Source organism: Poecilia formosa, unplaced genomic scaffold (genome assembly GCF_000485575.1).
Source record: "Poecilia formosa unplaced genomic scaffold, Poecilia_formosa-5.1.2 Scaffold122, whole genome shotgun sequence".
Lineage (NCBI taxonomy): Eukaryota > Metazoa > Chordata > Actinopteri > Cyprinodontiformes > Poeciliidae > Poecilia > Poecilia formosa.
The window spans coordinates 1358999-1371200 of record NW_006800061.1 but is presented as its reverse complement, the minus strand read 5'-3'; the positions used below and the strand labels follow the sequence as shown (position 1 = coordinate 1371200).

Genomic DNA, 12202 nt, shown 5'->3' with positions numbered 1-12202 from the left:
TGCCGTCCCTGCACTTAATAGTTTCAGAGATGTCCGAGTAGAGAGAGCTTAATGCAAATGCACGCCACACTTTTAAGATTTTCATTAGTGAAAATCTTGGAAAACCTTGAATTGTTTTCCTTTTCGGTCATACACAACTTTCAGTTGGTTTGTCACATAAAAAAACATGTAGTTTTCAGCTGTGACAAAATGTGGAAACATTTGAGGCATGTTTTTTCCAATATGTGAAAGATCTATAATGAAAGTATTAGATTATCAAAAGAATGTAAATGTGAATCATTTATGTGCAAAGTAACATAACAATCTGATTTTCATAGAACTAAAAGTAGAAATGTTCAATGCTGAGTTTCAGAAATGTTTATTAGACTCAACACGGCAGCATTATGAGCCATTTAAATATGTTCTTCCAGATCCCATTCTTGCTGAGCCATAATTTATAATATATAAAGGCATTGTGTCCTGGTTGCTTATATTTTCCATCATATGTGTATGCAGTTTTTTATTGATACAATTTTCTACATGTCATTAAAATACGCTATGCTGTTATGAGCATACTTTTTAGTTGTGATCATTATATTTTTGACTATATTTGTTTACTAAAGTCCCAAAGTTTAAGAGGCCTTGCTTGACCTTTCTGTTTCACACATGGAGACAAAATCACCCACAAACCTCAAACATAAAGAAAAATAATAATAATTCAGACTGAAAGAGCAAATCTTAATCTGCAGCTGCAGAAGTCAATTACAAACGTCACTCTGGGTCCCGAAAGTGTTTTAGTCGCAACGTAATCTCAACAGACACTGAGAATATGAAGCCGATGCTAGCAGACGGTTGTGTTTTGTGATCTTTATCAAGTGAAAACACAATGGGAACCGACACTGCAGAACAAGAAAATGATTGGATGGTTCAATCATTTAAAAAGGCAACAGTTAAATCATGTCTGAGAGTGAAAACTAAGCGCCATTTGCATCCAGGAAGTGAAGGATCCGATTGGATGAGACCCTGTGCTTTGGGTGTGCCTTCGTCTGGGAATCAAGGGCGTGAGGCGTTCTCACAGAGGTGTCAAGGGGGGTGGGGGGGTGTTGTTGTGACATTCACACAGCACACATGGTGGCAGTAAAAAAGTGAGCGAATGATGCAAGTCAACACTCCCGGTCGGTCTTCCCTTTTTTTCCTGCATGTCTGTGCGAGCGCATGTGTAAATACAGGCACCAGTATGCATATGAGACGACTGTGCATTGAGGATCAGGTTAATGTATACATTTTCGTCCGACTGGGAAGACAGGGAAAGATTCCCCCCACCCCCGATGTGGCTGCGATTGAGGAAGTAATGCATAATGCGTTACAATAGACCACGTATATTACAGCGAGGTTTCTGAGCACTCAGTGAGCTGCGTCTGGACTTGTTCAGCAGAAAGTGACTGTTTGCTGTCCGAAACTTACAGAACAGTAAATCGGCTTACTCAGCCTGTTTGTGTCACCGGCGTTAAAAAAAAAGGGTGTCTGCAACACAACACAAGTTTATCCAGATGAAAGGAGCGACTTTGATAAGACTTGTCAATGTGGGGAAACTGTCTAAGCTGAGATTTATATCCCTCAGATCTCTCCATTACAAAGACTGTAGGTGAATACAGATGGTAGGACACTTTGCTTTGTGTCTGTTGATTACATGGCATACACAGTATTTCCTAACTTTTGGATGAACTCAAGGATAAATGTTCACACAAGTTTTCCTCAGCACAATCTGTGCAAGCAAAACAACGGGAAGTGGAAATTCAAGAAGCAATAAATAACTAAAAATAATAATAAAAGAAGAGTAATGTAGGTGTCTAAACAACTAAAAACTTTGTTGCCATTTGAGTAAAGTAATTGGATAGTTAAATATTTTTCAGGGAACACCAAATGTCTGGCAAAGAAACTGCAAACTAGCAACGTTTTAATTACAGACACATCAACAGTTTATATAAACCTCTTGAGTCATCCCTCACTGCTTTGTGTTTTGCTGCTAAGTTTCTTGTATTTCTCAATGTGCTCTTTAGTAATAGAAAAAATAAAAACAGAAAAGATTCAAAGGGCATTACTTCAGTTTTTATAGGTAATCTGTCATAGTTATACTTGTTGCTGGTTGTAGGATGTCCAAATGTTTCTGCGGGATTTATTTATTTATTTATTTTTTGCTGATTGAAGCAGAGATCCAGGTGTTTAAGTGATTATAGCTAACATTCTTCAATTTTAACTTTCTAGTCGGTATCAAAACATTCTCTGAGAATGTGGAGAGACATCTAGACATATTTCCAGTAAATACGTCTAGATGTCTACAGTAGAGCTCCGGGAATAGAAGCTAGTTAAACATAATGTAATGTAATGTAATGTAATATAATCAGCTTTTTTTTTTAGGGTGTATCTGTGATTTAGAGACAATGTTGTTTACCTGCTGAGAAAATATGTCTCTTCTTGTGACATTCGAGGTTCTTATAACGGGGTTTCCCTGCAGACAAGAATAATAGGACGGTCTGGAGGAGGGTCGTTTTTAGTGATTTTCCACAGACTGTTGTCGTCAGTGCTGGATTAGTTGCATAAGACAGAAGGTCTTAATGCAGATGGAAATCTTTATGTTAACAAAGAAGAAGATTTTGAATAATTTCGCTTTTAATCTAATACAAGGCTGTGTCCAATTTACTTGGAAATACTCCTACTTCATTGGCTACTTCACCCCACCTCCCCTGAAATAATAGAAATGAATGAAAGGCTCAGTCACTTCCTTAAAGCTCACAGGTATCTTGCTCCCCCTCCCTCTTCCTCCTTGGCGTCTCCTCAGCTGATGTCATGCTGTCTTAGCGCTTGGTTGGGATAGGGGTAGTTTGTGAAGAAGTGTCATAGCATCGCTGTGATGCTAATCTCCACAGCAGCTGATTACAGAACACGCGTATTCTCCCTGACACATTTGTGCTAGCTGTTAATGCCAGACATGTGGAGAGGGGAGGCCTGTCATTACACAGGCGGAGCCTGCTCCCTATAAGAGTCAGAATGATTCACTATTATGGCAGATGAAACTATTAAGATTCATCACCAAGATTTCACAACTTGTTTGTGGTCTTCTTCGAAATGTATTACTGAAAATTAAAAAGAAAAGAATAAAAAGATGGACAAGTTTAATTAACAAGTGGTCTCTTAATTTATTTATTTATTGGTCAGACTTTTTATACACATTTGTGCGTGTAAACCACGCTAGCTTCGACAATCACTTGGTCACAGACAGTACAGCAAGTGGACGCGCTCACAGTCTGTCATCATTCGGCCGTCTGTGACGCATATTGCGAAATAAATAATGAATAGAAACAATACATTGAAAAGGGAGAATTCAACTTATAACCAGCCGGACGTGAGTACGAAACGTCCAGGCAGTTTTGAATGCGGTGGCTATAAGGCCTGCCTTTATACACAAACACAAAACCACATGCTAATAAGAGGCTCGTGACAATAGCTCTGCTCACCCTTTTTTTTTTTTTTCTGTGCAGGCAAACAGAAAGAAACGGATGTGCGTTTGCAGGTAGAGCCTTCTGCTTGTTAGCCTTCCCGACCGACCTGCAGAGCAGGCTTCTCGCTCTTATCTGCTGCCAGCCCGTCGGACAAAAAATTTGTCTCACTTACCTCACCTGTGCCAGGTGACGCTCGCAAAGGTGTGGCCACAAAAGAGCCATTTGTTTTCGTTGCGGTTAAAAGAGAAAAGAAAAGTGGATTTGCATCTGAACTGGCTGGGAAGTTGGAGAGAGAGGAGCTTGGGATTAGGGATTTGTGGAACAATGGTTGCAGAGTTAAGCAGAACGTATTACTGAACAGTAAAACAAGGAAGTAAAAGAGAAAATGGCCGAGGTATTTTCTCGGTAGAATTTACTCAGTTCTTTACTCAGTAGAACAGAGTAAATTCAGTTCTACTCAGAAGTGGCTTGGGACTTTCCTGTAGAGCAGTGGTTCTTAACCTTTTTTAAGGTACCGAACCCACCAGTTTCATATGCGCATTCACTGAACCCTTCTGTAGAGATAAATAAAATATTATTCCCCCAAATTTAAGACATAGGGGTTACCCAACTAGACTCTAGTTGGGTAACCCCATGATCACCAAGTCTTCTTAAAAGGTAGAGTCTCTGAGAAGAGTTCTTCAAAATGTAGTCAGTGTTTTCAGCAAAGTTGAGCTGACTGTCCAGGAACAACCCAAATTTGCCACAGTTTCAACAGGTTGGCCATCGAGAGAAACTGGAACCACTTTAAGGTCTTGTTTAGATCATTTAATTAGCTCTACATTCTTAAGAGAATGAAAAATTTATAATAAATAATAAAGACTTTGCGGTATTCTGATTTAGTAATGTAATTATATTAGTTGTGTTACCACCCCCACGCCACTAGAGGCAGTACCAACCCCGAAAAGATGCGACTAAGGAGCAGATTTAGAAGTACACCGAAAGCTACAGAATTTGGTAAAAGCGGTGAGTTTTGCTGAAGTAATTAAAGACACAAGTTCAAATCCATGCTGAGAGTGGAGCTCCTTCAGTCAGTGCTCCTCCGCAGCTCTGATTGGCTAAGCCATGTAACGTGATCCTCTGCAGCAAGTGATGGCAAAGCGGGGCGTCATCACGACTTTACACAGTGTGTCTTTACCTCCGCGGCAGAGGCTCCGCCGAACCCCTGGGGTTCGATCTAACCCAGGTTAAGAACCACTGCTGTAGAGGGAAGGATCTGGCCCAAAACGTTGAGCAGTGTCGTGACCTCACACACAAACAACGAGCGAAGCTCCGTCTTCAGTCAGTGTTTGAGAAATGGTTTTAATAAAATCAGCTGAGGGGTGCTGTGTGCCAGCACAGGGGTTCAAAATTTCTGAGGCGAAGTTTTCAAAGACAAAGTAAAGGCTTTGTTAAAATGGAAAATCTCTTTCACACCATAATGTATCTGCCTTTTTTTTAACCCACAGTATTCATTAATCTTGAGAAAACACAGAAAGCACATTAAAAGGAAGAAGTTCCTATTATCTAATTCAGTGGGAGAATAGACAAAAGAGAGAGAGAGCGAGAGAGAGAAAACAATCAACCTGAAAATATTTGCATGTGAGAGAGCATTTTTATGTTTGGGATCTACAAGGATTTTCATATTTATTTAAAAAAAAAAGAAAGAAAAAAGGTCTAACAACCACAATATTCCATATTTGGCTTAATACTGAGCACTGAAAATGAAAAACATGTAGCCATATAATTAGTTTTATGAAGAATGTTTTCAATTTGAGGATTTCGATCAGCAAGGCTAACTGTTTGGACTAAAATGCTTTAAAATAAAAAAAAGTATATGAATATTTATTTTTCAATTGATACTTTCTGTTGAACAGAGAATCTAATTAGTAATTATTAAAATGTGTGTCCAGGTGGCAAATTTGAAATAAAACCAGTAAATTTAGACATCATTGTCTCTTCAAACAGGATTATATGTGAGCTAACCAACACAGAAATGATTCACTAGACACAAAGTCAACTTCATTGGATGGAAAAATAATCTGTCGGTTAATCTGAGGAGAAAACAAGAGGTGATTCTGCATGAGAGGTTGCACAAGGAGAAATAGTCAAAGCTAAGGCCAAACAGAGGAACTGCAATGCGATAATATATATTTTTTTATTTTCTACTGTGCATGTTGTCATTGTTCAGGTATTTGTTTTTCTTTCCAGCAGTCAAATGTCTTCCATGACCTATCTCTAAATGATCCAGGAAGCTCAGTACCTATTTATGGAGTCTGAAGACTCCTGCTTTAGCCTTTGCCTTGTGCCATATTAGAAATATTTTAGTCATTTACTGGTTTTATGGATCAGGCCACTAGGAGTCAATGTGGGTTGTATGCAATATACTAGAAGTCTTCTAGTATATTACTAGAAGACTTCTAGTAAGTCTTCTAGTAATATATTAAAAACATATTAATGTTTTTAATATTTTGCCAGTGATCAAATCTTTTATAATATCATATCATGTTATCTGACTACTGTGCATTTTTTTATTTTTTTATTTTTAACTTTCCTGGTGGAACAGTTATTTATTTATTTTACGTTGAGCTAATCAGATTTATTTGGGGCATCAGAACAGTCAGACAATATACAGGTAAGTGGCCCTTGTGTAGTTGTAAGCAAGGGAAACATAAATGTTCATCCTATATCACTGAAGTGTAACAGTAACATGTTTTCAAAGATGACATTGCCTGAAAGGCAGGGAGGGACTTTACGGACTCTTTTCAAGATTCAAATCTAAACTGACATCATGCGTCTCTTACCTGTCTGAACCAGATTAACTGAAACTTCTTTAAAAACAATAACACAAAGCGCTTCCCCCTTTTGCTCCCGAACTCAACATATTAACAGGGCAAAGAAATGACTGCATACACCAGCTGCCAAAAATCGGCACACCATGTTTTCCACTGTATTTAGCTCAAAACTACAGTAACGAAGCTGGTCAAAAATGAAAATACCAACATGCTAACATTAAGGGGCCATTTGAGACTAAGCAAAAAGAAAAACTGGCCATGGAAGAGTAAATTTCTGGAAAAAAAAATAACTCATGTTCAGATATTAATTTTACATATTTAGAAGGGAAAAAAAGACATCAATTTCTAACATTAAAACTAAGAAATTCTCAGAAATGTTAAAGTCGGACAATTGAAAGAAAACACTTCACTGTCTTAAAAACAGAAGTTTATATTTGCAAATATTACTATGCCTTTAAAGTCATGACTTTGTAAGCTTCTAATAGGTTCGCAACGTTTGAGCTAAATGAGGGCGCAGGTTGCATTTTAAGGTAACACCGTAAAAGTCTCGCTTTCTTTTGTGGTAATGTGGGCGACTCCAGAGAACTCTGGCAAATGAAATCACCAACTATGTGCAAATACGGCTGGCCACTACATGGAAGGATTCTGTGTACCAGTGACTGCAGTGTTTTGTTGAGACACGTGCATTTCATCCTCAAGACTGTTGAAAGATTGCTCAAAGAAGCCATTACTTCAAAAGCCATATAAAGGACCAGATTATAGTTATCTTTTTTTTTTAAAGGGATAAGATATTGGTGGTATGTCTGACCCTTAATTGCATTTTGAGGAAAAGTATAAAAACTGGAGTACCTTATAATCTTCAGCCAGGATACCAGCAAGTTGCTTAAAGTGGATTAAGGACAACCAAATTACTATTTAGTAGTGGGTATCTCAATAACCTCATTTCAGTGACTGAAAAGTTGTGTGTAAGCAGGGCAGCAAACAAATATGATCCGGCTACATCAGTTCTGGCAGAATGCAGTTGTCAAAATAAGAGCAAACTGTTGTGAGAAACTTTTTGAACACAATATAATAATAATAATAATAATAATAATAATAATAATAATAATGTTTGACAGAATTTATACTGTGCTAAAATGGAAATATATCAAAATACAGAGGAAGTGTGTAATAAAACTAGACTAAGTTTAGAAAGGATTTTTGAAATGTCCTTATATAATTCTGGTATTTAGGAAAAATAATTAATTTTGGTAATCTGGTAAAATATTCAAGTCTAATTTAATGTTAGAAAGTAAAAAAAATAAAAAATAACTGGACTTTTTAGATAATGTAAATATGGTTTCAACTGTAAATGGTCATTATGTAGCTGGAACTAGCATGTTACGAAGACAACGTGCTAGTTGTCTGTAACAACTAGCATTGTTACGAACGCTAGTTATTACGAACTAAAAGCAATAAAATATTTATTGCTTTTATGAAAGCAATAAATGTAAAATTTATTGCTTTCATCTTATTAGTTTTCTATTCAAAAGTTTTATGTACAAAATTTTAAACTGTCTATCTAGTATTCATTAAGTTCAAAACAAGCTAATTTCCTCAGATGTTCTAACAGGCAGAGTTTGCCATGCTAACTGCTAGCAGCTAAATAGCTACTACCGCAGATATACACATCGAGACGCTTTTTAAAAATACTAAAACTGTGATGTTGTCGAGAACATTCAGAAAAGAAAAATGTAATGATGTAAGATACAGCACGACATATTCTAGAAGTCTCCAGCACTGGAAGAACTGCTCAATAGATGACGTGCCGCAGACACTGAGGTCATAAACAAGCCTTCCAGTTCTCTACATAACAAGATCACACACAGATATTCTGAATATTTTTTCCTTACAAGGCGTCTTCCATACCATTTGTTTTCAGTGACCTATCCTAGTGGTGTTATCCCAAGGACAGTGGACTAAAAGCAAAATTCAATCTGTTAGCGGAAGGGGAGAGAAGGGATTCAAAAGGGATGAGCCGTGCCCATCGCATTTATGCAAACTCTCTACCTCTGACTGTGTTGTATTGTTTTAATGTCAGTGAAGCAGAGTGTGTGCACATGGGTGTGCACTGCAGGTGGGAAAAGGATCACTCCTCTTCTCAGTGGGTCACTGGTACCTCCACCTAAAATAAACCATGATGTCTTCACACCCAAAAACACTAAACTATTTGTACTTTACATGCACTCTTTAGATACTGAAGCACAGTGAACACCTTACTGAAACACACAAATTTAAAACAGAAAAAGATGGCAAATTCACGAGTTATTATGCGAGAGGTCATTTTACGATTGTAGCCCTACCGTAAGGTGATAGTGGATCACCGTTGAGTCTAAAGCAAGCCTTACTGGGTTTTTGCCCTGCCTGATCTTTCAGCTCACTATGGGGGTAGCTGCTGCTTTACGAGGCCTATTCAGAGACCCCAAGGTGTCGCTCTTGGTAATTCCCGGGCCTCCCACTTCTTGTCGATTCCCAACTGTCTCACACCTCCAGGAGGGTCTATTGTTACGTCAGAAGGTCCCACTTCCCATCAGGGGAAAGCCTCACTCCATGAATGTCACATACCCATACAATTAATTGTACAATTCAGATGGTTCTGAAGTTTTAATAAAAAAAAATAAAAAAAAAATAGAGCAAAACATATTAACCCCCTCCCTCCACCCCACCAAATCTTACTAATGCACTACTCATTTTTAGAGAATGGAAGTCATTTAAATATCTGTCCAGGGGTATCCCAGCCCCCCCATTGTACACCATCACTAGCATGATGCATTTTGAAACTACTGTCCAAAAAAATACACTGCTCAAAAAAATAAAGGGAACACTTAAATAACATATCCTAGATCTGAATGAATGAAATATTCTCATTGAATACTTTGTTCTGTACAAAGTTGAATGTGCTGACAACAAAATCACACAAAAATCATCAATGGAAATCAAATTTATTAACCAATGGAGGCCTGGATTTGGAGCCACACACAAAATTAAAGTGAAATGTTCCCTTTATTTTTTTGAGCAGTATATAAATATATATAATACTTGTGCAGCAAGCATGGCTCTGAAACCATCACTGCACCCACTGCAGCGGTAATCTGAGGTAAGAATAACTCAACAAACAAGTCTTGTTAAGAAAACAGAAAGGCAGACATGTGAAACGTGTCCGACTAAGAGAACGGCTAGATTAGACATGCAGTTCAACAAGGAAGTAAAATATTAAATATTTGAACCAGTAAGCCCAAAATTATTCATACTCCTATGAACTCCAGGTTTAATCCTTTAATTTCACAAACACTTTTTTTCTGAATGTAAATAATGCTAACATCTTAGAGAAGCCGAGCCAGCAGAAGGGTATGCTTCATTATAAACATGGCATTTTAAAATAAAAATTTAAATAGCTTGTAAACCTCTCTTAAGCTAGTAGATGTCTTTACATCTAAACTAAAATAAGTTGCATTTACATTCAAAGCATGTATTGGAAGATATTTCGAAACCTTTTTTCAATTTTATAAAGCATTGGTGCCCCCTACTGTCGAATAAAACTATTGCTCTAGAAAAAGAAGCATGCAAGTGAACTTAAGTTTGTTTTAAAATTTATTAACTTACACAAAATGTGTACAATATATATTACACTATATAAGTTAACATCTAGAAGGAGAAAGAATGTTTTCCTATGAAAGCAAGTATTAAACTACCTTTATAACAAAGTAACACATTTAAACTACTGCTTGCGAATAAAGTAAATCTGTCTCATTTCATGGATGTATTCACAAAGGAAATAAATCCTGTAAATATTTAAGATATCCTGGGTAAAGAATGCATTCTCTGCTCTCATCGGTCAAAAAGAAATGTAAAATAATCAAACAAGGTCCATGAACAATGTTATGAGGTTATACGACTTATGTGTCATTGGCACTTGGACAGAATCTCTTGACAGCTCTTGTAAACCTTCGCTAAGCAGTTGAGCCTCGGCTTGGAGCTCTGAAAGATAAAGACGGGACAGTCATCGTGACATGTTCCTGTTAGTCCTGCTAAATGTGACATCTGCCTTAACAGACTTCTAGTTCACCTGAAACAATGGGACAACACTTGAGACTACATTGGGTTCAGAAGGCTCCTTTAACAGCACACACAGGTAGTAGATGATCTGATTCTGAAATAAAAGCACAAATATCCATTTAAAAGAGTTCCCGTAGACGTACAAGAGACTATTTTTCCTGTTTCGTAGCATGCACCCACTCACCAGGTAAACAGCTTCATTGATGACAATGTCTTTGATCCTGCTCATCTCGATGAAAGTGGTGACCTCGCGACCTGACGCGTAGCTGGAGGACAGCTGGATGCCCAGGGAGCCGATGACAAGGAGAGACTCGTGGTCCACCTTCACAAAGTGGATGTGAAGCATCATGCCAGTGAGGGTGATGAGAATAGCACTGGAGAGAACTGTGGTGTTCTGCAGGAGAGAGAGAGACAGTGAGGTTCATGAAGGCAGTAAAGTAACAACAATTACGAGAACTTAGTTATAAGTATATGCAGGTATTATAAGCCTGGCAGGGCCACCAGGCTTTACTTGTGTCCCCTCCAGGCTTAGCATTGCTTATTTACTTGAGATTTTTTTTAAATGTTTGAATTTTTTAAGATTTTATAGTTTTGGTGTTCAGATGTTAATTTTCCTTTCTTCCAATAACACATAATTATGAAGTCCTATTTTCAAATTTCCTATGAACTTTAAATATTTTTTAATTCAAAAACACAGCCCTGGATAAATGACTGCGAACCTTGTATATAATGTTGTAATATTTATGACATTCTCTAAACTGTATACCGAGTAACTAAATATTTCCTTGTGAAATAAAGATCTCTCATTAGGTTTAGAATGAAAAATAAAAAGCCTTGTGATTGCGATCTGGTCAATATTAAGTGATAATTGAAACACACTGTCTTACCTCTGTGAAAAAGAACACACCATAAGCTAAGAGCCACACAGAACAAGTGTACACCATCACTTTACCGATGGACATCTTGGGGGAGCTAACAGTGAACTCCCTGCAAAAGCTGGAGTGAGTCTGGCAATCCAGGGATATCGCTTTGCCGCTTATATTAGACAAGGCTTCGTCCTCCATTGCGGATGAAACTAATACAGAGTTATAGACGAAGAAAGGCGAGCACTGAGTGATTTATCAGAGCTAAAGTTAGCAGCAAGCTAAAGTCTGGTATACGCTTGGAGTCAAGGTTAAAAGCAGGCTATGCTAACAAAAGATAGTAAAAACTAACGACGGGGAAAACGCCCATTGAAGGATAACGGTGGCTCCCGTCAAAATATAAAAGGGGGGAAAAAAACTCCGCAATTTAATATATCAAATAACTATGCCAGAGATTGGTGCGGAGATGTCAGCGCTCAAATCAATCTTAATTTTGGGCGTAATGTTTTGTACACCAGCGCGTCCAGATTTGCAGCTTTAACTAAAGCGGTCCTTTAATGTGCTTTATCAATGAATCACAGTTTAATTATTAACAACATTAATCAGCACAATATAAATTTATCTTCATCACATGATATTGACCATGGGTTTAGTCATAGACACAGCGTTGAGATAAAAACTAAACAGCATTGGCTTCGTTGCGAGTAAGGATACGATAGGCGTCCGCCATAATGTGAGTGGCAAGGTCCCCTAAATTTTCTGAAACAAACAAATTTATACTTCGAACTTATTGTGATCAACTATTTTTTATGTAAAGTATTAAGCGCTACTTTTAACACCAGTAATCAGTGATTACTATAACAAGAGATTGTCAATTTATCGGTGTACCCGTTACTTTATTTTTAACTAATAGGATACATTACTGAAGTTGTTGGACCACTGTATATACTTT

At 37.6% G+C, this 12202-nt stretch overlaps 1 protein-coding gene across 1 annotated transcript; it reads right to left on the bottom strand.

Annotated features, from left to right (window-relative positions):
- Positions 1-9904: 9904 nt before the first annotated feature.
- Positions 9905-11763, bottom strand: pigh (phosphatidylinositol glycan anchor biosynthesis, class H). The gene is made up of 4 exons (XM_007561050.2): positions 11275-11763; positions 10572-10781; positions 10398-10481; positions 9905-10309 (listed from the first exon to the last, which is right to left on the bottom strand). The coding sequence occupies exons 1-4, from the start codon at positions 11449-11451 to the stop codon at positions 10235-10237; spliced, it is 546 nt and encodes a 181-aa protein (XP_007561112.1). The 5' UTR covers positions 11452-11763; the 3' UTR covers positions 9905-10234.
- Positions 11764-12202: the final 439 nt, after the last annotated feature.